The sequence below is a fragment of the Aspergillus pseudotamarii genome (assembly GCF_009193445.1).
Source record: "Aspergillus pseudotamarii strain CBS 117625 unplaced genomic scaffold BDV38scaffold_17, whole genome shotgun sequence".
Taxonomy (NCBI): domain Eukaryota; kingdom Fungi; phylum Ascomycota; class Eurotiomycetes; order Eurotiales; family Aspergillaceae; genus Aspergillus; species Aspergillus pseudotamarii.
Genome location: NW_022475031.1, coordinates 154,521 through 179,958, shown reverse-complemented (window position 1 = coordinate 179,958; position 25,438 = coordinate 154,521). Strand labels below are relative to the sequence as shown.

Below are 25,438 nucleotides of genomic sequence, written 5' to 3'. Positions count from 1 at the left end.
GATGGCTTGTGTGGTCCTCGGCATAGTGAAATGATTGCAATTTGACGTGACTATCATTGTCTTTTCTCCTCAGATAAATTATCTGCAGTATGAGTCAATATGACCGCAGACCAAGGGTCGAGATTGACCCCTCACACCTTCTATCTTCTTGGCAAATGTCCGCATCGCAATGAGCAGACGATCAGTTCTAGACACAGAATAAATGGTCCATATTTTGCGGGTCAGGCCGTTTCTGTCACGATAACACTCTTTTACCTATACCGAGGCCTTTGTAGTATTTTGTATGCTCTTTGCCATTCTGCTACGATAACTTCACCGTCAACTACATTACTTACCCTTATTTGATGGCCTTGCCATCATATAATCAATTCTTATTCAACATGGTAATCAAATAATTAGTACTTTTTGTTTCATATATGTGGCAATCAAATGCCTATTTGACTAATTAGGTGCGTTAGAAGCTATATCTGCTAGTATGGACATGCCCGAATGAATCAGCAGGGACGGTGCTTTTGACACAGCCTGACTCAGAGTGTGCCCGTGTTACATTCGACATGGTCAGAGTACTTTAATAATAGTCCTCTGGTTGGTCGTCTTCAGCAAGGGTGCATGCGACACCCCTCATATGATGCAGTCGTGCTGTTGCATTAACGGGTTGACAGCTAGGTAGAGCCCCACACACCTTGTCGAGACGATGCAAAAATTTCTCCGGAGTTTCTTCAGAGCATAAACGAGCCACGGTTAACAGTCAACTACGTATAGTTAAACAAGGCTTAATTAGATCTTTTGTTATGAAAGTACAAGATTTACAGACACCGCTAAAACAAGAAAGTCAGCAACCCACGGCGGGTGGCACGATCCCAAATCCTAACTTGTACGCTCAAATATGGTGTGGTGGATATGAGATCAAGCCGTGCATCAATTCTGCAAGCTGTTGTCACATTTCATCTATGAAGACTCTAGCTGCCGAATTTACCCCTCACCTAGCCCACAACGCACTGATCAACTCAGGTAGTCACTGTGCTAAAGTGTCAAAAACTCTAGAGCGATACATTAGTGCCGACTTAGCTGCACTTTGGAAGCCACTTCCATATCTATGTTCAGTGACTGGTTAGTATCTCGTAAATATATCGTGGTGGTTATCCAATCTTACATCACGGGTGCTCTCTGTAGACCGTCTGTATTGAGGTAGCATTACGAATACATGTAAGCGCACAATGATAGTTGAATGGTCGCATCATTCTTAGATCACGGTCGATATTCTCGTCATTATAGGATATACATTATCTCATTCCTTGGAAGTCTGACTGCCAGGAAATTATCCCTAAGGTAAACAGTTGGCATGGCCATACATGCGGCCTGTCTTAACTTAAATGGGTTACGACTTCGTACAAGGTTATCAATACTATGCAATACTGCCAAGTGTTAGTTGCTTCTTGCGCATGGGTCTACTATGTCAATCACTACCTTTTCATCCGTAGCAGTACTCTTCGAGAAAGGCGAGACCTTTTCGGGACCGCTTGGATTAATTACGGCATTTGCAGGAATGCATTAGTCCAGGTTCAGAAGCTTGCCCGCAGCTATAGGGTGTAGAGGAGATATAAGGAGCAAGCATGTCGCCTTCGCTCAGAGAGGCTAGAGATCACTTCAACAACTTACAAAATCTTTCATTCAAGCAACAGACATAAGTAGCGGATTCAATCAGCATAATGGCTATGGCTCTTGCAGCTGATTACGTTTTAAACCATTTAAGCCAACCATATGGCAGCAGCTTCTGGATGGCAGCCGCTGCATCCTTGGTGGTACGTCTATCCTACGGCAATATGCATCATTTCACTTGCATCCTGAGTTGCAGAGTTGACGGTTAATAAGCTTATATCCTACGTGGTATACGATACTATCTATAACTTATTCCGTTCTCCATTGGCATCATTTCCTGGACCAAGGCTCTGGGCCGTGTCCAATATCCCTCGTCAGATAAGCATACTGGGAGGTCATAGCCATTTGAAAATGTTGGCCCTTCACCATCACTACGGCCCTGTTGTGCGAGTTGGTCCCAGTGAGCTCTCGTTCAATAGCTCCCAAGGCTTTCGAGATATCTACGGGTTACATCGTGGACGACCACAATTTCAAAAGGATCCTAAGTTATATGGTTCGCCGTTGAACGGAATTAGTAACAGCATCGGTGGGTATATCGATAGCGAATCTCACTCCAGGCACAGACGATTGCTATCCCATGCCTTCTCCGAGCGAAGTCTACGTGAACAGGAAGGGATAGTCGTATCATACGTCGATCTTTTTATCCAGCGACTGCGAGAGAGAACTAATGCCAATAAAATGCATAGAGCAGAAGAAGACCTCAAAAGCTGGTTCAATTTCACTACCTTTGATATTATCGGTGATCTTATGTTCGCAGAGACCTTTGACTGTCTCAAGGACAGTCAACTACATCCGTGGATCGCTCTCATGTTCAACAATGTGAAGGGTATCGCGTTTCTTGGAGTCTTGAACGAATATGCACTGTTCAGGAAAATACAGGGGTCGCTCTTACCAAAAGCTTTGAAACAGAAAATGCTGGAAAATCATAGGCTTTGTGCTCAGAAAGCAGACCGCCGGCTTCAGAAAGGAGCTTCTCGTCCAGACTTCGTATCCGCCATTCTAAAACATGGGCTCAGTGATGATAAGGAAGAGTTCATCGAGAACCAGCCCCTCATGAGCAGAGCCGAGATCCATGCTAACTCAATCTTGTAAGCACATACGGCCATTTCTGTTCTTCTCTTTCGTGGTGGCTAACGCAGACAGTATTACCATCGCTGGGAGCGAAACGACGGCGTCGCTACTATCTGGGTGCCTCTTCTACCTCTGTAAGCATAAGTATATCATGGACCAACTCAGCAAGGAAATCCGTACCGCGTTCTCTAAAGACGAGGAAATCACGTCGCCCAAATGTTTCCACCTTAGTTACCTCAACGCAGTCCTTAAAGAATCCCTCCGTCTGTATCCACCAGTGGCGGGAAGCCTTCCACGACTAGTCCCTGAAGGCGGGTGTACAATTGACGGCCACTTCGTTCCAGAAAACGTATATTCAAATTTTATTTGATGCTTCTTGCTGGTCCCAAAAACTAACATCATACAGGTAACCGTTTCCACCCACCATTACGCATCATACCATAATAGAGAGAACTTCACGTTCCCAGATCAATTCATTCCCGAGCGATGGCTGGGGACTGACGATAGGTTCGACTCTGACAGAAAGGATGTGGTGCAGCCATTTAGTTTGGGTCCCAGAGACTGCCTGGGCAAAAAGTTCGTTCTCATACTCTATGTACTTTGTGCTCGATTCGCTAACATCTGCCAAAGCTTGGCACACATGGAGATGCGTTTGATGTTGACCAAATTGCTGTTCAATTTCGACATATTCCTCACTGCAGAGAGTGAGAACTGGGATAAGCAGAGGATGTTTATTATCTGGGATAAACCAGCACTGATGGTTAGATTGACTGACAGATTTGCGTGATTGCCAGCATACAGGAGATATATATTTTTACCCAAGAAAATGAGAATGGTATGTGGCGGGCATTGAGTAGGCAATGAAATAGAAGATTGATCTTTTACGTCCTGCTAATAGCTACGGTCGCTTTAAAATCCTACTGAATTATACTGAAATTTCGAAAAGACACTTGGTGTAGGTGAAGGCTTTATTAATCGATACATACCGTGCCTCGACCAACTATGGAATGGCTATTTTATAGATAATTATAGTTAATATTGCCAATTATGAAAGCAATTTTTAACAATTGGTCCCATAACTCAGTCGGTTAGAGTGCTGAGCTAATAACTCAGAAGTCGAGAGTTCGAGCCTCTCTGGGACCATTACTTTTTAGCACTTCAATTTTTGCTCCCATATCTTATCTCCTGGTTTCATTCCAGCATTCGCAAGAGATCTATGATTATCTCTGTTGGAATTCACTCATGCCAATTCCCCTCATGCTTTTGGTATGCCTTTCCCGACACCACAGTGATTCTTCAAATTTCAATCAATTGTGGTCTGAATAGTCTTTACCCGCTTCCCCACACAACCCACACCCACCCACAATCCCACAGTCTGCTCTCTTTGCGGACTACTATATATATCCCATGGGGTGGCAAGGGCCTGCGAGGTCTGTTAACTAGTTACAATTGAGAAACCCAACTCAATTTAGCAAAAGGGTTCGTCCTGGCTTCGTCCATACGAACCCCATAGTCATTAGTAACCGCATTGTAGTTCAAGTTTAAACCAAGAGTAGGTATCCAGCAAGACTCCGCCCCGTAGAGATCTCGACATATAATCATATACCCACATTAAACTTGCAAACCTTAGCACTCTAGACAACGTTTAGCGGAGCCGGGTGAACCTTACTTTGCCATACATACACATGCCCGACTATCCCGAGAACTCGGCCCGGAATTATGTATCGTGGTTGAACCCCCAAGATGGCGGGTCAAAAATAGATCCAAGATAAAGCCAGGAACGAACCAATAATAGAGACCTGAATCTGCAGAAACCGTTTAGTAAGCGGCTCTACTAAACTTATACCAAATAAACAAAAGAATTTACATACTAATGTATCGGCATTGCCACCTCGATCTCCGAGCACACCCACTAATCTTCGGAGAAAGACTCAGCCCTGTACTATTTCTGCTGCCCATCACTGGATACCCCTGGCTCCACATGTCTTACATTGAAGTTATATCTTCCCTATAGCCGATGTGACCTAGTCAACTACAGTATTATCATGCTATATGGTGGCAGGGCCGCGTCAGCCATGGCTATTCTTGTCTAAAGCCAAGAAAAACCAATGAAGAGCTATGAGTCTGATCTGTATGTTCTATTGGCCACTATACAATAGTGAGCTGGTAGATTGGCTCGCTTCAAACATATCCGTGCTTGACATACTCTACTAGTCAACACAATCTCGAAAGCATGGGGCTTGAATCACACTAACTTGAGATACACTTAGATTAGAAACAATTCATGAACAAATGTCTAGCGATAGTGGCTTAGAAGCGGGCCCCAAGGGAGCTGAGATCCATGGATTGGTGATCTTAGGCCCTCATACCTTTTATAAAGCCCACAGAGACCCTCTCTAACTCCAGTAGCATCACAAAAAACAACCTTACACACTCTACCAGAACATCCACCTATCCAGAACCCAATTCACATTCCCTACCTAATTTCACAATGTCAGTTACATCAACCGCAACCACCACCGCCGCCTCCGCGACCTCAACCTGCCACCAAAAGCTCTACGAGATCCCCGTCAAAGATGCCGCCTGCGCAATGCCAATGCAGGGAAACAACTCTGCAATCATGAGCAGCTGCTGCTCTTCTGCCTCCGTCGTCTCCTACAACGACTGCGACTACTACTGTCTGGCTCAGGGCCAGAACGTCGGCGACCTGGCAGAATGTCTCATCAAGGCATCCGAGCCCGGAGAGGTGTGGTGCAACACTAACGCCAACGCGACCGCCACCGGCAGCGTTCCTACAACTGGTGCTGGAACTATCGTCGCTACTGCCTCTGCTACTGGCTCGACTGCGACTGGGACGAAGAGTTCTTCTGGTGCGACCTCGACTTCTACTACCAATGCTGCTGCGGCCAAGAAGTCGATTGGAGTGCTTGCGCTCTTGCTGTTTGGATCTACGGCTGGGCTGTTGGTTTAGACATATCGTTGGGTTGATTTGGAGGGATTAGAGGCCTTGGATAGGGGGGTGGCGAGTCAGCTCGGCCTTTGACTGTGGCCCTGTGGTTTGGAACTTGGCGAAAGCCTTCGTGGCTTTTTAGTGCTATCATTTTGTTTGTTTTTTGTGATTGTTGTTTTTATTGTAAGATTATTCAGTGGAAGAGTGTATATCTTGAATTCAGCTAGGGCATTATATAATTGCTGTTCTGTACATGAGAACCTTCCGTATTATATTGCAAAGCATGCCCTATGCCACAAAATCCATAGAAACAGAACTTATGAGAACTCTTTACTCAGCACTCCCTCGTAGAACAACCTCTTTCATCATCCCCTGAAAACCTTCCCCAATGCGGGCTAGTGGAGCTTCGATTCCAATTGGAGCCCAAACTTGGCTTTCGCCATTGATCCCCAGACGCGCAAGAAACTCCATACTTGTAGATCCTGCACCCGAATCGGAGGCTCTGAGCAGAGTTCGATTGCCCTTTCCAATTAATTGCACTTGGGTCCACGTATTAAGAGGAAGACTGTAGTTGAGTGAGTATGGGTTGCCACCGCTTATCAGAGTTATATTGCTAATCGACCCGTTTCCGTTTAGAAGGGCCGAGTCGGGTCCCGCAAAGAGGGTGCCGGGGGTTTGTGATGTGGGGTTCACCCAGAATGATAGAGTGTAGTCTCTCCCTTTGCTACCTAGTGGGGTGTTCACATAGCAGCCGTTGGAAAGTAGGAGAGTGGAGTTTTGGACGTGGCATCCTCGTATGATTCCATCATAGCCGTTTCCAGAATGGTCAACGACGGCCTCGGTGTCCTTGTCGAATTTGTAATGTAGTACGGTATCAGTGTGACTCTGTACACGACGATCTAAGTTTTGTCCAGGGATTGCGGCGTGAATCTTGTCAAATACTGCATCATATTCCTCCTCTAGAATGCTTCCGCCCCATTGTTTGTCGGCCAGGGCAGGAAGTGTATCCCTCCACGAATAATATGTTTCAAGGACCGTAGTAGAATTTGGACCATAGTCGTTCCATAGAGCCGCAATGTGGCCGAGGATGTGAGGGTCATTCCGAGGAGGGTTGTTGGTGGCATTCTTGGTGTCGAAGACATTGGGAGAATAAGCCCCGCCGGCGGGATTTCCATAGAACACACGAGTCTTGTTCAGCGTGGATGGGTAGCTACCGGACCACTTGCCTACAATGTAGAACGCATCGTCCGAATTGAGCACATTATATCCATTCTTGATATAGTCGAAGTAAGGATTATCCTCGAAGAACTCCCAATGCTGGATGGAGACGTCCGTGGAAACATTGGCACCCTGTGATGGTTTGAAGGTGCCCCAGATTCTCATGCCCTTGCCTGATTCTTTGAAGATATAGTCCCGCATCGTATTAACAAAAGATGTATAATCTGCCACTAGATCTTTTTCATATTCGTCTGCACCTATGTGAACGGTTTTGCTGTGGAACCAGGGCAAGAAAGCCTTCCAAATGGCCTTCATAGTAGGAATAGTGTTTGGATGGGTAATGTTAAGCATGCTGAGATCGTCAAGGGCTAGCTCAGGCCGCCACTGGGTGATGACCAGCGCATGACCTGGAGCTTCGATCTCAGGAATAATAGTGACACCCCGCCGGGCACACTGTTGTTGGACGTTGTCGAATTGCTCCTTGGTATATGATTCATTGGCCCGTTTATTCAGTCCAGCTACCGCAGGATCCTCCGACCATAGGCGGAATGCTGCATACAGATCCATCGACTGCTGAGCGGAATACCGATCTACGTTGTTGTAGAGATTGTCGCTCAAATGTACGTGAAATGCATTCTGTTTGAAAAAGGATAGGAATGCGCACATTTCGATCAGAAATTCAGGGGGGTAAAAGTGGCGCCCAGCATCCAACTGAAGAGGAGTTAGAGTATGTAACGACGCAATGGAGTAGTTCGGCAAGCGAGTCACATACCATGATGCCTCTATTAGCCCACCCAGGCGCATCCACTGCAGATCCTTGAGGAAGGGTGTCGCCACTGACGACTGCCGCCTGAATCAATGACCGCGATCCCCACCAAACACCTAGTGGACTGGCTCCAGCGATTTTCACGCCATTTTCGTTTATTGTTAGGGTATATGCTTCTGAGGTATATCTCCCGGCAGCATCATGGAATCCCGTGTCATTCGTAAATGTGAAGAAGATTGAATTTACCGCGGCCGTCCTGCTAGACGTGAGTGGTATATCAATCCCTACTGTGGACTGGAGGTCCTTCTGGAAAGTCTCGGCGAATTGTTGCAACGTAGGTGGGATTTGGGTTGCGCCATCATTATCTACAACATTGGCATAGCGCGCATCAACCACAATACTGGTGAGTTGAGCCAGGGAATAGATACCGTTCGTTCCATTGAACGGTATAGTTGGGATAGTGACCAATCGGCTGTACCCTGCAGTCTGTGAGACGTTGTCACGATATAGATTCATAGTTCGTACCTCCTATAGAAAGGGAAAGGAAAAGGCCTATATTAACAAGTTGACCCCAAAACATAATGGCGGAAAATAGAAATATGGCTTTGGAGTGGAGAGATTGATCAGGAGATGTCTAAGAAATACCTCCATGGCTTTCTTCGCTATTTAAGGTCCGGCCTCCATATTTTGGTAACATCCAAGCCATGTATGTAACATGGTGCACTGTTACTATCAACACTTCGCTTGGATATATCGGCAAAAGAAGAAGGTTACAACTAATCAACAGTAGTCACCCTAGTGATCTTCGCGTGGAGTGACGTTTCATAACAGAGAGGTGGGGCTCAGTCTCACGTCTAGTATAAATGGGCGATTTTTACTAGTAGAGAGTAGAAATAACCGGGCTTTGCTGGACCTTATTCGTATGCCGGGAGATTATTGTCTGACAGACAACAAACAAGCCGTGATTATTTCTTTATGGATTTGGAGACTGCTATCAGTTCACTCTTCGCAGAGTGGAGGCATCTTGATAGTACTGGACTCAAACGCTTATCTCGATGATTGAGGAGCTTGGACTCTGCAACCCCGCACGGCACGAACAAGGGTAATGTTTGATAAATTGAGCTCACTGGTTGATCCATCCAGATCGGGGGAAATCCGACAATAGTCGTGCAGATCAGCATCAGACTCCGCATGGTTGGAATTAGCAATGTCACCCTTATGTAACCTGGGGGTTGTGTTTGGTTTCTCCGCTATCAGTACTGTGACAGTGGCCACGATTCCAAGTAATCAGCTTCGGGACATAACAAGTATTGGAAAGCGAGCAATATGCATCGCAATATCACCGAGTGTATCTCCCACCAATGGGTATCGAATCGACCGAAATGCAGAGACTTGATACTCCATGCTGCTTGAATGTAAAGTGGTCACCTGACCACAGGCTGTAAAGCGGCACATGACACACTCCGCCTGTGCAAGCACCCAAGAACACCCGGATCTCTCGCTTTTTAATCAAACTGCACCGGAAGGCCAGGGAAGACGCGCAAAACGGAGATTGTCTGTTGCAGTGCTAGCATTAAAGTCGGCGATTGCTCCGGAGGTGAATGATTTCGTTTTGGCATCGAGTCTTTCATTGTGAGCTCCTAAGGAATTAAGATCACTAGACAGGACGAAATAAAACCTGCATTTCGCCATCAAGAACCCATAAACGCAGGGGACCGCTATATGTACAGGAAAATTTAGACCCATTACCATGCCGGTCCCAACCATGGATAATGCAAATGCTTCGAGCGCCGGAGGGAAGAGATTCGAGGAATAACAAGAAAAATCGTTCTAATACAGCGTGGACCAAAAGTAAATTAAAAAAAAAAAAAACAACACCCTCCCGCTTTGCTGAAACAAACCCTTAATGGACAATCATTTCGGACAACTGGTGGCGAATGGAGGTCGACTCGGTTCGAGTGCTAGAATACAACGAAACGGAACGAGCGGCATCTACAGAAGGGTCTTGCGCACAAGCTATAATTGAGTTAGCGAAACTTCCAACCTTAGGGAACGAACGGATTCCACATACAGCCCAGCCTCCTGCAATAGAAGCCACAATACCGCCAGAGATCATCATGGGCTTAAGACCCCTGGTGCTCTTGAAGAGCATACCACTTAGGGCACCCGCAACGATACTGTTGGCAGAGTCATGCTTTCCTCGCGCATATCCGATTCCCGAGTTAAAGCCGTTATATACCATAGCCACCACACCGGCGGAGTTTCCGAGGAAAGGACCTCTCCTTGTGATAGCGTTCAGGACACCGTTAAGGCGAATCTTGGGGGGTGCCGTCGCAGGCACCTTCCTCATGCCTTCAGCAAGACCCCATGCTCCTCCAATGGTCAAACCAGCAAGGTACGTTGTTCCAGCTCCATAACACAGATCATCGGACCATCCACGAGATGGCAAAAGTGATTGCGAGCCAGGCGTTTGATCAAGGGCGGAGTCTTCGAGGGTGATATAATCGAGGGTATCCTGGTTCAGGCCAGCCAAGGGGTGGAGCGAGGTAGGATCAGGGATGGCGACCTCCGAGAGGAACGACGTAGCATCTTGCGCGGTGGAAGGGTCGAATTCGGGGCCCTTGGACTGTTTGCGGCCGCTAAGTGAGTCCCAGAAAGACATTTTGAAAGAGAAACGTTTTATTAAAATGAATACAATTAAGAAGGTAATAAAACAGGAGAGGAAATGAACAACGTTTGGTATGCCACTCTGGCGCTGCTGGTCTCCGTCGCGAGTCTGGAAATTCGAAGGAACCAGAACAAAAACTTCAACCCCGTGACGGGCCGAGTCACGAGTAATCACGGGCAGTTCTCCGGTGTCGGGAAAAGCTTTGGCCGACGCTAACCGCTTTGGGTGGACCCGCCTCGAAAATCCACGAAAAGTGATTCCCCAGCGCGGGGGCGGGCATTTGAATATCAAATCTTTTTTTTTTTTTTTTTAAGAAATTAAAATAATATCCTTGCTCACCGGATATTCCATTGCTCGGGGCTTAACGGACCCGGTAACGCAATGGATCTTCAAGCAGGGTCTAGCGTCCCGGGTGACGCCGGGTATCAAAAAATGGAGGCGATATCGCAAGATATACAACTCCTTCCGGAAGCGACCCTCAAAGAAATTAGCAAAGGATTGTTGGTAAACTATATTCTGTCATGTGAAGATATCGAGTAAGACTGTACTGTTCATTTGTGCCTGCCACAGTCTAACATATTGAAAAAGCAAAGTGAACCGAGTATGGCAGAGCCTATTGAAGACGTTTTCGACGGCTTCAACATCTAACACCCATACCACGGCTTCATGCAATACGTTAAGCGCGTTTCTTGACGCCGCGCTTACTTCAAAATGTGAAGGAACAAGAAAATTGGCTTGTTCCAACGAGACTTGGTCTGCTGTTTTTGAAGTTTACATGGCTCGCTATAAAGATTCAAATCCAAAGGGGATGAGGCAAATCCTGGAGTGTCTGGTCAGCCTCTTTAATAAAAACCCTCAAGAAACTGACAAAGATGTTATCCGATCCAAGATTACTGAGACAACCGTCCCTAGCATTATCCTGGGCGAGCCTCGCTCGCGACTTAAGGCGTCTTTCGTTTCTTTGGAGACTCTACTACGGAAGGGCTCAATCTCTCCCATTGAGCTTATCTCAATGGTGGAGAGTTGGCTTCTGGATAATCGTGAAAGATGGATATCCCTCCTTCAGGAGGATTGCAAAGCTTTGTCTATAGATATCACTCGCTTCCTGGGAAGTGCCCCAAGCCCGGAGTCGAAACAAATTGTGGCTGAGATCCTTCTTTTGAGATTATTAACCCAAGCAAAAACTGCAGAGCTTGCTGCATCATCAGGGGATTTAATGGCTGCATTCTTCCAAAAAGTGAAAAGTTCTGGCACGTCCGAGCCGTCATCTCAAGAGATCTCTCAGAACTTATCGTCGATTTGGGTGACTCCAGTTAAGCACCTTGCGCTGCAGAACCTGGGCAATCTAGAGCTGATGTCTAATTACACCCTCCAACCTTTGTTTAAACTTGATCCCATAGGCTTTAGAGCATTTTTAGACAAGCTACACTTGAAGAACTTGCTCGCAGGCGATATGAGTGAAGCGCCTTTACCCGAGCTGACGCTTCTTTTCGCATCGCTGCAGATGGCAAAGAAGGTTGGCCTAGTCCATGAGGAGAGTAAGTGGAGAAGGTGTTTTTGATCTTTCTAGTGTTAATCTTACTTACCATGCTTCTAGACTACATTCCCAAACCGGGGTCTTCAACCAATGACGCCCAGAATGCGCTAGTTCTTAAGAGTGAAATGATTGGCCAGTTCTTATTCCATAGAGAACATAGTATTAGGATGGCAGCGCTTTCACTTCTGATCACGGCACCTGCGACAACAAAGCCCGTTTCGTCAGCCACGATAAGAGCTATATTGAAAGGCCTGCCATCCATGCACTCTGAATCTGCAGACCCATATGCTAGAGGAGAAATCCTGAGTTTGATACGCAAACTGATTCCTCGCCTCAAAGGAGGTATCCTGAGCGAGCATGAAAGCTTGGCGGAGACAAACGTCTCACATAGCAGAAAGCACCCGCCAAAGTTTGCCCGTGATGATTCTGAAACACAAAAGTGCTTGAGAGAATACTTGGAGCTACTGAAAGATGATCTGCGACCCACAGCCTCTTACCCGCGCCATATCATGGCATTGAAAACATTGATTCATCTACTTGAGTCTGGCCTCGACGCCCGGTACGCTGGTCATATTGCTGCCAAACAGGCAGGAAATGTGACAAAGTGGCGACTCAACATGGATATTTTTGAGCCGAGCCTGCTCAGATTGCTGGTAGACCTTTTACTGGATCCATATGAGGAAGTGCGGGCTACATCCCTCACTTTGCTTAATTTGTTTCCTCAAGACGTCTTGTTAAGTGGCTATGTGCATTCTGGAAGCAACAGGAAGCATGAGAAGCCGCAGCTCGTGGACGCCTTGAATAGAGCGGAGCAATTAGCAAGTAACACTAGTAGAGCTGACCACGCCGACACTGTCGCTCGCTTGTATCACATCTTCTTTACAGCAGCAGACGACAATAGCTCGAGGGTGGCGGATAGTTGGTGGGAAACAAAACAAGGAGTTGTCGATACTCTCCTGAAGAAACTGGAAGAAAAACTATCCCTTGCAGGTGGTCTCTTCAACTCTTCCATGCGTGATGCGCCTCTACACGGTTACGTATCTGCTCTTAGGTAATACCCCATATCGAGTATAGCCAACGCGCTGAAGCTGAATTATTCTTTAGATATATTGTCCTGACTCCTGACTTTCATGTCTTGATCTCGAACGCACAGACAGGTTACGAGGCCTGGCGAGCTGTACACTCGAGGATAGTGGCTGTTTGTGACAAGATTTGGGTTGAAGTGAAACCTGTGCTCTGCATTGATTCTCCGGAAGGCCATACCGATGAACCCATTGACGATCTAGCCGTTGGCCCCAAGGATATCCTTTCATATTCTTGGCGAGCACTTCGGGAGTCGAGGTAATTTCCGCTCTCCACATTCATCTTCCCCGCTGACAATTTTAGTCTTCTGCTTTATGCAACACTCTCCAATAGGACGTACGGCCCGAAAGGAGAATTAGGTTTGACGAAGGGTGACTTTGAGACAATAGGAGTCGCAAGTTTCACTCAGCTGGCCGAGCTTCGCCATAGAGGTGCATTCTCGACGGTGTCTCAAACATTTGCCACCTGTTGTTTGCGTTGTGGACAGTCGAGTGATCCTGAGATTGCAAGCCTACCTCATAAATGGTATCAAGTGAGTATTTCAGACGACAGGGTTCCGATGAGTAGAATGCTTATTCGTCGATATAGGAAGCTAGAAAGATTATCTTCGAGACAGCATCAAAGCTTACGCGTCGTTCCGCTGGGCTTCCTGCACTGGCCACTGGAATTCTTTCATCTAACCCAGGAGGGCCGCTCTTCCAAGAGGTCATCAAAGAGCTTCTCGAGATATCTCACCTCCCAGTACAACAGGATGACGATAACCAGGAGATGGAGTTACCTCAAGTCCATGCTCTGAACTGCCTGAAGGAAATCTTCACCAATACCAAGGTTGCCGCTCATACAGAGCCGTTTATTATGCCCGCTTTGAACCTGTCAGCTGAGCAGCTAGGGTCGCCAGTGTGAGTGATACAACGTATTTTGGTCACATTACGAGTGTTAGAAGGCTAACTTCCGTTTAGTTGGAACCTAAGAAATTCTGGATTGATGCTCTTCCGAGCTTTACTAACGCGCATGTGTCGCAGGGGTACTGGCTTAGGGTTCGGCGGTAGCTCCGGATCGGAACCCGGGGGTAGAATTTCTTTCCAGAAATATCCGGGTCTTATTCAGCTGCTATCTGACCTTCTGTCGTCTTCGAATGCGAGAAATAACGCAGAACAAGGGGACCATGCAATGGTCACTGAGCGAGTCTTCCCAGCTTTGGAACTCATTGCGGAGAAAGTCCCGAATGTTTATGATACAGACGACGCGATGTTGCTAGGACTAGTCCGGGAGCAGCTCAAGAGTCCGGTGTGGGGCATCAGAGAACACGCAGCTCGTGTTTATGCATCTTTATTGAATCGCCCTGATATTCTGAAAGATATCCAAACGCTACTTGATATTGATCGGGATTCGAAGTCTCAGGACTATCTCCATGGAAAGGCACTGTCTATCAAGTATGCTCTGCGCAGGTTCGGTGCTGCGTCGCTCTCATTTTGGAGTGGTAAGTAATACTTGCATACCATTTAGTGAATCGTATTGGTTGACATGACTACAGAACATATCAACGAAGTATCTGCGGCCTTGCGACAGATCTTTGCAACATTGTTCCCAATTGCCGAATCTCCATTCGTTGCTAACACCTTGTTGGAGATCCTGGGTGAATCGGTGGAGAAGAGCTTCGAGTCAGGCACGGAAGGTAAATCGAGCTCCCCTCGAAAACTTGCATCTGTGACTAATTAAAGGTGTAGAAAAAATGTTGATGACTATCTGCTACACATACGACTCGTATGGATTCCAAGATATCCTAGAGTATCTTTTTGATTCTTCGAACCCGAATTACAATTCATTGAGCACAACTCGCGCTTCTTCAATGCTCCGGAGATCTCTTTCGTGGGTTGGAGTATTGCAAATGTTTGTGACCGGTGAATTGGATGAGCTGGCGCCATTCGTCAAGACCGTTTCGAGTTTCGATCCCAATGCTAGTGTATGGCTGCTGCAGCGGATCCAGGGCACAATTGGAGCCAACGAAAAATACCGAAAGACCTTGCTACAACTGTACCCTTCTATCATCCTCGGCGAATACCCCGAAGATGTGAAGGGCTCGGCCATCTCGTCCCTGGCATCTATCTTGGAAGATCTACTTGACTTCCACCATGATAAATTCAAGGACGTGGACTTACCATGGGAGGAATTAGACCAACATATCAACTCCACCCCGAACGACGAGGTACGGAACAGAGACCGATCCGACGCTGAGATCCGCCTCCAAGGATGTCTTCTGGCAGCCAAGGCTATTTCCAAACAGGGTCAGATCTCCGAGACGGACATTCGCAGATGGGCCACGAAGCTCCGATTCGCCATGGAAGAAGAAACAGTAAGCGGTGTTTTCCATCCATCCATATCTCGCTCAAGTTAGTTACTAACCAAGCCCAGGAATTTACCACTCGAGATGCTGCAGTGACCTCACTCACAGCATTTGCACGTGTGTTGCGGAGCAAAGGCAAAGCCCCGCTTGTGGATAAGGTGTACTTGGAGATCTACCTTATCTTATATGACATGCTGAGCGACGATGACGAAGAGCTGCGTGATATGGCTGCCGGAACAACCTCCTGGGTTCTGTCCTATTCCTCCGTGGCCCCCTCCAAGGCCGTTGCCTTGTCTCCCTTGAACGCTGGCCAGCTCCTTGCCGACTTCATGGTCGATAACTACCCCGAGTCTCAACTCCTGTCCACCAAAGCAATCCACTATATCACCGGACAGGAACCGAAACTCAGCGGCTCTGTCGAATCCACAAAGCTTGCCACGGTAGAGGCACAGCTTGCCGAACTGAGGAAGGAGAGCACGACCTTGTTCGAAGAAGAGAGGCAAAACCTGTTCGTCGAGGAAATCCGCGAAGTCGATATCTGGTCCCGTAGACTTCTGGGACTGAGAGAAGCTGCCTTCAACGAGCGTGTAGTCAAGGAGACCTCGAAATGGGTCTCTGACGGCCTATCATACGTGGTCGATATCATGGCGAACGAGTCCGGAAAGGACGGACTAATCGGCTGGGCTTCGAAGCCTGAAACGTTCACCCTGGGTGTGAGGCTGATTAGCCTCGCGGCCGTGCTGGTGTCAGAGGAGTTTACAGCTTCTGGGTACCTATATGAAGACCGGAGTGCTCTCAAGGAGAAGCTGCAGAGACTTCTTGGCAATGGGGAAAAGGCATTGCTGCATGATAACTGGGTTGTGAGAGTTCAGGATGCATTGGGTATTAAGGGTTAGGATAGATAAAAGTTAGACATGTTTAATACCAATTGTTTGTTCCTTTTATGTGATTTCGCCTAGTACTTTCGTAGAGACTGACCCAAAACATGAGATGTTGCACACTAATTCACTGGAAGGAGGTCGCCGGGCACAACCAGGTCTGTGATTCTCACCATCACCACAACAGTAATTCCAAATCCAATATGCCACCCCCTCAAAAGAGTTTCACACCAACCCAACATCCATCCTCATCTCTCCAAAGTTCAACCACGCCTGAAACCGGGAAACTCACATCTCAAGTATGTCCAACCCGAACCCGAGCCCTAATCCCAATCTCAGTCCCTCAACCCCCCATCCATACCAAAGCAAGTAACCAGTTTAACCAACCAACAAACCCTCACGAAAGAACCTCCAATCAAACCAACAACCCAGACAAAACTGAACCCCCCCCCCAAAAAAAATGAACAACAACATCATAATAGCCATAATAGTGCTAATCCTCCTCGGAATAACCGGAATCGTATACCTCTACTCCATGCGGTGGCGATCCCAAGCAAGAGCACAGCTCTTCATTGCGCGCGCAAAAACACGAAAGAAACGTATCTCGGAATCACAAGCCCAGCTTCAGGCTCAGGCTCAAGCTACCACCCCGATTCAAGTTACTGTTGTGCGTGGTCGTTCCCGTGCTCCTCCTTCACGGCGTCCTTCGCCGCGGCCTCCTGGGGCTGGGCCTTCTGTGTCTCAAGGTCCGTCTATGTCTCTGCCTCCACGAGGGGCATCGACGATGTCGAGGCAGGGGAAGAGGGGGAGGAGTAGACCAAATGAATGGCAGGATAATCGGCTGGGGACTGGATCGGGGGGACCGAGGGATCAATCTCGGATGTCGAATGAGCAAAAGAGGAAACAGAAAGAGAATCAACAGACGGGGCAGACTGCGGACGATAATAGTACGGCGGGCTTTGGTGGTGGTAATGGTGGTGGTGGGTATCAGCCGGCACAGCAAGAATGCTCTAATCAGGCTGTGGATGATGAGTGGGGTCCAGGCCCGTCCCAGCAGGATAATACACAATACACGGGGCCGCAGGATGAACAATCACAGCCGGCGCCGAATGATAATGAGTGGAGAGCTAGTAATGAAGCTGTTGCGGGGGGTCCTGGAGGACCTACATCTCCTGAACCTGAGTGGCCTACCACGGGGGATGATGGAGGACAACAGGAAGTGACGCAGGGTAAATGGCATGCTCATGATGCGATGGAACAGAGGACTGAGCAGCAGCAAACGGATACGGGGATTCAAAGTGAACCGACCTGGTGATTGACTGTTGAACCTGTATTGTCTGTACTCTTAGTTATTGAGGGAATGTACGTTTAAGGGGAATAGACTGGGTTTGACTAATCGATGATGGGAAGAGTGCTGCGAGGGAAATATCCCAAATAGGGTGAATGTCGTTACAGAGCGCTGTATGAATTCTATGACAAAGGGGCTATCGCAACTATGGACATCTTGAAAAACGCAAAGCATTATTCGCACACAACCAACCGGCTCCCTTTGCATCCTCACGGATTGCCTTTCAGAAATGTATAATTCCAGACCAGTTACTGACAATGACTGATCCTGACTGTGGCGTGCGGCGGAGAATGGAATTAAGCTCCTTATCTCCGTCGTCTTGCGGCCGTATCAATCAACTAAACCGCATATCTATGAGCACACTGGTAAGATGAGAGTCTATAAATATAGTGGTGCCCCTGCATGTTGGCGAGGTACTCTGAATTATCAAAATCTCCTTTAAGCCTCCCTTCTTCAATTGTATTGTAATTCAACAGCTCATTCGTACCATCTGATATACAATGACCAGAGTTTGGTTTATCACTGGATGCTCTCGTGGTCTCGGCCTCGCCATAGCTGAAGCTGCGCTCAATGCTGGAGATTCTGTCATCGCAACTGCCCGAAAGCCAGAGCAACTCGCAGGCCTGACGGAAAAATATGGCGGCGAAAGAGTCTTTGTCCTAGCCCTAGACGTCAGCGACAACGACCAAGTGATCGAAGTCGTGAAGGCTGGACATGACAGGTTTGGGCGAATTGACATTGTCGTCAATAACGCAGGCTACGCCAACTCAGTCGCTATCGAGGATATTGATATCGATGATTTCCGGGCTCAAGTAGATGCGAATCTCTTCAGCGTTGTGTACGTTTCGAAGGCGGTCATACCCATCCTTCGCCAGCAAAAGTCCGGCCACATATTTCAAATTTCCTCGGTTGGTGGACGACTCGGTGTGCCGGGTCTCTCTGCATATCAATGTTCAAAATGGGCAGTTGGAGGTTTCTCGACCGTGCTCGCGCGAGAAGTGGCGCCACTCGGCATCAATGTCACCGTGGTGGAGCCTGGTGGCATGAAGACTGACTGGGCTGGCTCGTCAATGCAAATTCCCCCAGTGAGCAAACCGTACGAGAGTACCGTGGGCTATGTCGCCGATCTACGTCGGAAAAATTTAGGAAATGAACCATCCATACCAAGTAAGGTCGCAAACATTATTCTTAGGTTGTCGAATGAAGAGGAACCTCCTCTGCGACTTTTGATCGGCCCTGATGCGGTTGAACATGCCGAAAAGGCGGCTGAGGTTCTCGCAGCATCTGACGCAAAGTGGCGTGCGTTGAGTGTTTCTTCAACCTAGTGCAGTCTCCTCCAGTTGGTAAGAGCTTCACTATCGGATTTTAAACTTGAAGATTTGCATAACTGACTTCGGCTATCAGATAGAGCATTGCCATCGTGGTCAAATTTGTGTGAGAAGGATGGCTGAAAGCAATAAGGAACACTTACTGTCCCGTGATTTCTGACCGAAAGGATCGTGGCCTGGATGCAGTTAGCTAGAAGATGTGAACTTTCTTCTAGGGTGTACTGAGCCTTTGGGGAGGTACACCTAAGCGTATCGACCGCTTTGGTTCCGTCCTTTGTTATAGGCCATGGTTGAGGTCAAACAGTGGTCAAGTCTCAAAGTCGCACGACCAGCAATCCGATATAATATCCCCATGATTTCGCATTAGAGTTTGTATTGCCAAGCTTGAGGCCTGTAATCCACCAATCGTAGCATCAAGTGAAACAAGGGCTTTCAGGATGGCGTCGATATGTTGTTTCCAGGTGGAGTCAGCATGGAGACTTAGGGTGCCCACACCACGAGGCGAACATAACTGCAAACAAAGTATGTTCTCGATAGCTTTTTGGAAGGTAGCCGCTACTAGTGTAGGGGTGATATGGTAGGAGAGTGCCGAAGCCTCAGCACTAATGCCGTTCTGGAGGTTGAACATCTCCTCGAAAGGAAGCGAGAGCACGCGCTCTGCTATCCGTGTTACTGATAAAGCAGCCTCCTCGGTGAAAGTTTGTAGTCTTGAAAAGATACTGTGACTGCAAGGTGGGCTTAACCCCGTCATAGTAGGTTTCAGACTTTCCATCAGAACAAAGACACCGAGGTTCCAGAACATTAAAATGGAGACTGTTCGCTACTGGTTAGAATGGCAATGAACTTGGACATATCGAAGGGGGTTCATGGTCATATGCGTGACGTACCAGAAGACAATCTTGAGCGCATGGAAAGATATCCAATATTTCCTATACAAAGGTCCAAGGAAGAGCCAAACACGTCCTTGAATTTACCAACTGCTGTGATCATCGAGGTAATATCCGCAGATAGGTTTGGAAATGATCCAATGTCATTCTTGATCGGGCTAGAGAGGGATCCTTTTATTGAAACTATGTGTTTCCAGACACGGAAAGCCTCCGCGGCTGCTGCGCGACATAAACCGGGGACACTGTCATCAAAGTCTTGATTGAAGCTCCGATGAAAACGAGAAGGCGACATTGGCTCGTATCTGGAAGAAGTCATTTGACCTAAGAGATACTTAGTAAATAGTTGGCGTTCAAGGTACGAACCATTTACCTTTGTCATTACCTGAAACGTCAGAAAGCTTGCATACGTGATCTGCTGTGAGTGCTGCCCCTATATCACGGACATGACCACACCATCGCACTACGCTCAGGCTGGTTTCCATTACAGGTCCATATATAGAATGCGGCCCCAGGTTCATACAGTATTGCTCAACAAGCCCAGTCAAGCAATTCAGCTTCTGCAACCCCGCATCAAGAAATTCATGGGCTACGAGAGTCTCGCCGCTCGCCTTCGCTGGAATTGAAATACCATCGAACATTAATATCGCATATATGACTCTGAAGGATGGAACAGAAAGCGCACTATTGATAAGCGATCGTGCTTGAAACCAGCTGTCATAGAAAGCGTCCATCGATGAATCGCGGGGCGTGTCTCTGCTAACAGCACTGTTATGGTTGTTTGTCAATTGAACCCCGGTGGTAGAATTGATAGGAGAGAGCCACTGAAGCGAGAATGCTCTGAGCACCGCTTTCAAAACAGCGTCTGACTTTCTTCGAGCAGGGACCGTCAGTCTGTTGCCATAAAGGTCGCTGAAATGGTCTAGAAAACGAATGGCCCCCAATATTGTCATTCTGTAGTTAGCATCCTGCGTTATAGATACGTTTTCTTTTGAAATAGGATCTAGTTGCACAGGCTTTTGATCCTGCGGGCTTCCGCAGTCACCATCTTCTAACCGGTAGCAATGTCGAGGTTTGTATAGATTGCATTCATAGCCTATAAACCTGGACGCGCAACCTGTGACGATCGTATCATGGATGCGGGCCAGGCATTGATCAAGTATCGTTGCGCTCAATTTAGAATTAAGCAGATGGAGAGGACTGCTAGGCGAGCTACCGATGTTAAGGCGTGTATTATACAGAACAAGATGCTGTACTGAGTCCGAGCGATGCGTCAAAAGAGAAGTGGCAATCCCATCATGATGTCGTGCTAATGTTGCGTTATCCGCAAGTATGTCTGGGAATTCCGTGCTGTGTAGAAAAGATGTGGAATTTTCATCAAGACAATGATCAAGATCAATGTTAAGCCAAGACGTCAGAATGTCCTGATCTGCTACAGGTTGGCTGTCATGGACTGCATCAACCCCGTTTGCTAAGGTGCTTGTTGACTCATCGCATTTCCCAGACAAATTAGCCCTTGGTGTAAGACGCCTTCGGCTCCTTCGCGTTAATACCCGTGAGTGAGATTTGGCAAAATCAAAAGTGCAAGGTGATCCTATGCGCTTGCAGTTAGTGCATACTGAGTGAGGGTCCCCATCGTTCTCAGGTGGCAAGCAGCAACGCCGTTTCGATCGTCGGCATGCATCGCAACTTGAATACTGGCGCCGCGTGGGTGCAGTGGAAGGTGGCATCTGCACCGCTGATATAGTGTTTCTGTATTATTAGTCTGTTTATTTATCGCTAAAACAGCAAGGATATTGATATTGCAGTAACGGGATGAGTATAGAAGAAAGTTTAGATTTCCTTCAGAACAAACCGGACATCTGACCGATCCAGTCAGGTGACATGCCCTATCGCCAATTTTTATACATCAATAGGTTGTAAAGATCTGCAACGGCTTCTTCATTGTATCGTAAATTTCTCTGAAACTTTAGAAAGAGTGCTATACAGAAGTGTTATTGGTTTGATACCCATTGAAAACCAGGTTCGCCCACTTTCTAGGTTCACAGACATCAAAAGTTGTTGCAAGGCCATCTATATAGTACCCAACGTTTCATGTGAAATAACCAAGCGCAAGTGAAACGTTCTATCATCCGTTATACGTTCTCTCCAGCAGCACGACGAATACAGTCCACGACAAAAGTCGGATTGCTCAAAAACGGTGAGTGTCCCTCTTGGCATCTTTCAACATGGAAAACACCATCGCCTTGTGCAATCATTCTCTCTTGATAGGATAGCGCTAGGGCCTTGTCGTTCTCGCAGACGATGTATGTACTAGGAATCTCACGGTAGGCCGTGTAAGTCACAGGTACAGTGAGAGGGCCTGTTGGAAATGAGCCCAGGAGTTCCACTGCCTCATCCACATCTTGGGGATCACAGCGATTATAAAAAACATCTCGAATGACCTCCTTGTCTAGAAGCATAGCTCCATCCTAGTAATATAACAGCAGTGATCAGCACCTCCATTCAAAGTAAAGGGCACATCCTAATCAAATTGTATAGGAGCCATCCCCCATACCTCTGTAAAACGCATGCCCCCGTACTTTGCCTGTAGCTCCTGGCGTTGCCGCTCCAGCTCCTCTTCCTCCGGTGTCTGGGGCTGGATCTGACCAACATGAGTCTGACCCTCAGGCAGCGCCATAGCACACATGTAGATCAGTCGCACAACACCGCCCTTTAAACCTTGCTTCTCGCGCGCTTCCTTGCCCAAGCCTTTCACAGCCTCAGACATGGCAACGCCACCAAACGAGTGCGCGACCGCAATGACATCATTGCCATTGACAAGGCTCTTCATGATAACCTCACGGACGGCTTGGGCATCTTGATCCCAGCTGGCATGGGGAGGGCTTGAATTAACAGACGGTAATGTCACGCCGACAGCTTCGTAGTTGAACTTTGCCAGTCCGTCGATGAGGTATTTGTAATGTTTCGGGCAATGCCATGAGCCCGGCACAATTACGACAGTAGGGTTGTTGGACATCTTGGTATCTTTTGAACAAAGGGGGAAATGTATGACTTGCAATGACTGGATGAGTAGAGAATTGAGAATCTGGGTGACTCGAAAGGGCGACGAGAAGGGATAAATAGTTCGAGGGGCATACCATCGGATCCGCAGTCCAGTGTAATGTTACGGCGGAGCCGACGATGACCATCGGAACCGATAGGCACTTACACCTTTGAAGCTTGGCAATTTAGACCCAGACAACCCTGCAGAAGGAGCGATAATATAGATAGATAGATGTACGTGGTTATATGAGAAAATAATCGAGGTTTTGGGTCGTACTCGCTGATCATTTGGTTTAATTGTCTTGTATGGAGTGGAGTGCATGGTGTTGCTCCAAGACGATTGCACCCGATCCACTGGGGACATCGGACAGTTCTACACAAACCTCAACAGGTTTACCGAGCATAGTGAGTAGACATTTGGATTTCCAAATATGTATATTTCATTGCATTTTATTCTTCTCAAGCAAGGGCCGACAGGATTTCTCCACTGTGGAATAGTATAGATCATTACTATGTGTATTGCCGTATTGCCGTAAGCATATATAAATGCGGTACTGTAGAAGATAAATGTATCAATTTGAGTGAACCTTTCTTAATAGAGTTGAAATTTCTTTGCATTCCAAATAAAATATGTATAAAGCAATTATGAAATTCATTAACTATACCAACGTTAACCTGAAAGCAGGAACGTGTTTCATGTCGCGAAGGGCATATCTAGGATATTTCCATTCGGGACGAGTTTTCTGGTGACTTAGAAGTATGCCCTAGCTGGAACCTAGACAGTACATCACTGGTCGAGCGAATAGAGCGTCTTCCCATTTGATCTCTCTTCAACTATAGTCGTTCTTCGAGTGATACGCAAGTATTAGTAGACCGGCCGGATACAGTGACTACTTATCAAGCTGGAAATTGCGACATTACTTTACATTGAAAGAGCGATATAAGGGCATATGCCGTAATTACGTCCAACAACGTATAAGTAATAAGATAATATAGACTTAGACCAACGATGATATTCTCTTTAGACTGATCCAGTTGATTGTAAAAAGAATGACCTCAGTATACCCTGATCAGCCCTACCAGTTAGGTCCACGCCATCTCTACCCATCATAGTCTGGAAGCAGTTACCTGCAAGTCTATGGACCATGATTTACTTAGGACACGAGAACTTAAGTGTCACCAGTGACAGATCGTTGAGCTGCTTATGCCGGTTTTATCAAAGCGGACTGCTGGACGGTGAAGTTCCTTGTTCATCAGTTAGTATAACTTACTTAGATTCCAAACCAACCGCATTGTCCCACATCGACCTGGTCACCGACCGGCTATGGTAATCAGCTCCTTGAGGGTTACATTGAACTTAATGAACTGAACACGAGCCACAGAACGCCACGCAGTTCAAGCAATTGAAGAACAATATGCTAGTGAACATGTATATGGTATCAGTCTGGTGACTCTGGTCATTTTCAGTATTATGATTTTATATTAATATGTTTTGTTTGATTAGTCCATGGTTATTATTCTCTTTGCAAGAAAGAAACTCTCGGTTTCGGGACCTGGACTTTTGAATATTTTGGTCTCAGATTTATATATCAAATTATGCTTGCACACAAATGTCTAGCCTTGTAGATAAAAGGTGCAACTACTACAAGTATCTGGGATTTAGTGAGAAAGGTCCTACCAAATTACTCTATCAGGTCGGCAAAAAAAGCACAAAAAAAGAATACCTTCTCCCCCGAGCTGGAATAGCCGGCGACCTTTCAGTTATATGTGTATACCACTGCAGCCGAACGCCATATCCAATTAGACCATCGGGGGTTTCTAGGTTGGATAGACAGCTTCCTGATTGAGTATATCAAGATAAACAATGTAAAACCACAATATTTATCCCAACCCAATACCTTCACCATTACCTGAATTCTTTCCCAATCAGACCTAGTTTAACCATTTAACCAATCCACGATACTGCGCTTGTCAAAGCTATGAGTACCTTGACAGCCCATACCTGACCATGAACCTTTAAATCCCGATGGTCTAGTTGCATATGGCATCTGACTATGATGGATACTTCTACGTAAATCCCGAGTTCTTTGAATCAATATATCCGCGTTCTAGACCACATCCACTTCGTGTCCCCTGTATATCCCGAGCTGTTATAGCATATTCCATGACTTGTATCAATCGGCGATTGATGATGGCGTTCATCGTGAGCGTTAGGATGACAATGACATGGTATGATGTCAAACGTGAATAATCCCTTTCGGCCGACTGAGATGGCGAACCTTCTCTCGGACGATAAGATTAGTTGTCGCCCGAGGGGAGAGTAGGGTTGAATCACTCCTAGTATAGGCCACGGAAGACATGCGACAAAGTACAAAAGAAGATATTTTGAAAGCAATTTATACCATGTAGGTCTTTTAAGCTATCAATATCCGTTCCCCGCAAATGTGCGCGGGGAATATGAGGTTCGGGGGAGACAATGAAGGAAGCGGGTTTAATGTGTGGTTCGGCAACCCGTCCAGGGTTCTCGGCCGTAGTTGGACCCACCCAAAGACAGGTCCGATTTCGGCTACCAAATGACGTGATTTGAAAAATGAAGTGGACGGAAAAGTTAAGGAAAAAAAAAAAAAAAAAAAAAAAAAGCGATCGTCCATATAACATG

At 46.9% G+C, this 25,438-nt stretch overlaps 10 protein-coding genes and 1 non-coding gene across 11 annotated transcripts; 7 read left to right on the top strand and 4 right to left on the bottom strand.

The window, feature by feature from the left end:
* The first annotated feature begins 1,241 nt into the window (after positions 1–1,241).
* Positions 1,242–1,802, top strand: BDV38DRAFT_242879 (uncharacterized protein). Its single transcript, XM_032054151.1, has one exon. It carries the CDS (start codon positions 1,408–1,410, stop codon positions 1,591–1,593), a length of 186 nt encoding a protein of 61 aa, XP_031915205.1. The 5' UTR covers positions 1,242–1,407; the 3' UTR covers positions 1,594–1,802.
* BDV38DRAFT_291546 (cytochrome P450) lies at positions 1,710–3,517 on the top strand (the record flags this gene model as incomplete). Its single annotated transcript, XM_032061768.1, has 5 exons — positions 1,710–1,802; positions 1,873–2,646; positions 2,723–3,079; positions 3,137–3,306; positions 3,361–3,517. The coding sequence occupies 5 exons, from the start codon at positions 1,710–1,712 to the stop codon at positions 3,515–3,517; spliced, it is 1,551 nt and encodes a 516-aa protein (XP_031915204.1).
* A 282-nt stretch (positions 3,518–3,799) lies between these two features.
* On the top strand, positions 3,800–3,873 carry BDV38DRAFT_t103. Its single transcript has one exon. It is a non-coding gene; the product is annotated as a tRNA-Ile (tRNA).
* Positions 3,874–5,221: 1,348 nt separating this feature from the next.
* Positions 5,222–5,701, top strand: BDV38DRAFT_281308 (uncharacterized protein; the record flags this gene model as incomplete). Its single annotated transcript, XM_032059511.1, has 1 exon — positions 5,222–5,701. The coding sequence occupies one exon, from the start codon at positions 5,222–5,224 to the stop codon at positions 5,699–5,701; it is 480 nt and encodes a 159-aa protein (XP_031915203.1).
* Positions 5,702–6,075: 374 nt separating this feature from the next.
* BDV38DRAFT_270013 (glycoside hydrolase superfamily) lies at positions 6,076–8,244 on the bottom strand (the record flags this gene model as incomplete). Its single annotated transcript, XM_032057072.1, has 4 exons — positions 6,076–6,162; positions 6,221–7,609; positions 7,671–8,143; positions 8,190–8,244. The coding sequence occupies 4 exons, from the start codon at positions 8,242–8,244 to the stop codon at positions 6,076–6,078; spliced, it is 2,004 nt and encodes a 667-aa protein (XP_031915202.1).
* A 1,412-nt stretch (positions 8,245–9,656) lies between these two features.
* BDV38DRAFT_281306 (protein transporter TIM23) lies at positions 9,657–10,326 on the bottom strand (the record flags this gene model as incomplete). Its single annotated transcript, XM_032059510.1, has 2 exons — positions 9,657–9,680; positions 9,736–10,326. 2 exons carry the CDS (start codon positions 10,324–10,326, stop codon positions 9,657–9,659), a joined length of 615 nt encoding a protein of 204 aa, XP_031915201.1.
* A 387-nt stretch (positions 10,327–10,713) lies between these two features.
* Positions 10,714–16,192, top strand: BDV38DRAFT_270012 (THADA/TRM732 family protein; the record flags this gene model as incomplete). The annotated part of the gene is made up of 10 exons (XM_032057071.1): positions 10,714–10,868; positions 10,921–11,870; positions 11,903–12,920; positions 12,974–13,210; positions 13,256–13,484; positions 13,541–13,851; positions 13,912–14,432; positions 14,487–14,627; positions 14,680–15,305; positions 15,365–16,192. 10 exons carry the CDS (start codon positions 10,714–10,716, stop codon positions 16,190–16,192), a joined length of 5,016 nt encoding a protein of 1,671 aa, XP_031915200.1.
* A 442-nt stretch (positions 16,193–16,634) lies between these two features.
* On the top strand, positions 16,635–17,489 carry BDV38DRAFT_281304 (uncharacterized protein; the record flags this gene model as incomplete). The annotated part of the gene is made up of 1 exon (XM_032059509.1): positions 16,635–17,489. The coding sequence occupies one exon, from the start codon at positions 16,635–16,637 to the stop codon at positions 17,487–17,489; it is 855 nt and encodes a 284-aa protein (XP_031915199.1).
* Positions 17,490–17,875: 386 nt separating this feature from the next.
* On the top strand, positions 17,876–19,283 carry BDV38DRAFT_53787 (uncharacterized protein). Its single transcript, XM_032063510.1, has one exon. The coding sequence runs from the start codon at positions 18,023–18,025 to the stop codon at positions 18,845–18,847; it is 825 nt and encodes a 274-aa protein (XP_031915198.1). The 5' UTR covers positions 17,876–18,022; the 3' UTR covers positions 18,848–19,283.
* On the bottom strand, positions 19,001–21,640 carry BDV38DRAFT_53801 (Zn(II)2Cys6 transcription factor domain-containing protein). Its single transcript, XM_032063512.1, has 3 exons — positions 20,108–21,640; positions 19,738–20,058; positions 19,001–19,663 (listed from the first exon to the last, which is right to left on the bottom strand). Exons 1-3 carry the CDS (start codon positions 21,462–21,464, stop codon positions 19,158–19,160), a joined length of 2,184 nt encoding a protein of 727 aa, XP_031915197.1. The 5' UTR covers positions 21,465–21,640; the 3' UTR covers positions 19,001–19,157.
* Positions 21,641–21,869: 229 nt separating this feature from the next.
* Positions 21,870–22,753, bottom strand: BDV38DRAFT_270011 (alpha/beta hydrolase; the record flags this gene model as incomplete). Its single annotated transcript, XM_032057070.1, has 2 exons — positions 21,870–22,205; positions 22,292–22,753. The coding sequence occupies 2 exons, from the start codon at positions 22,751–22,753 to the stop codon at positions 21,870–21,872; spliced, it is 798 nt and encodes a 265-aa protein (XP_031915196.1).
* Positions 22,754–25,438: the final 2,685 nt, after the last annotated feature.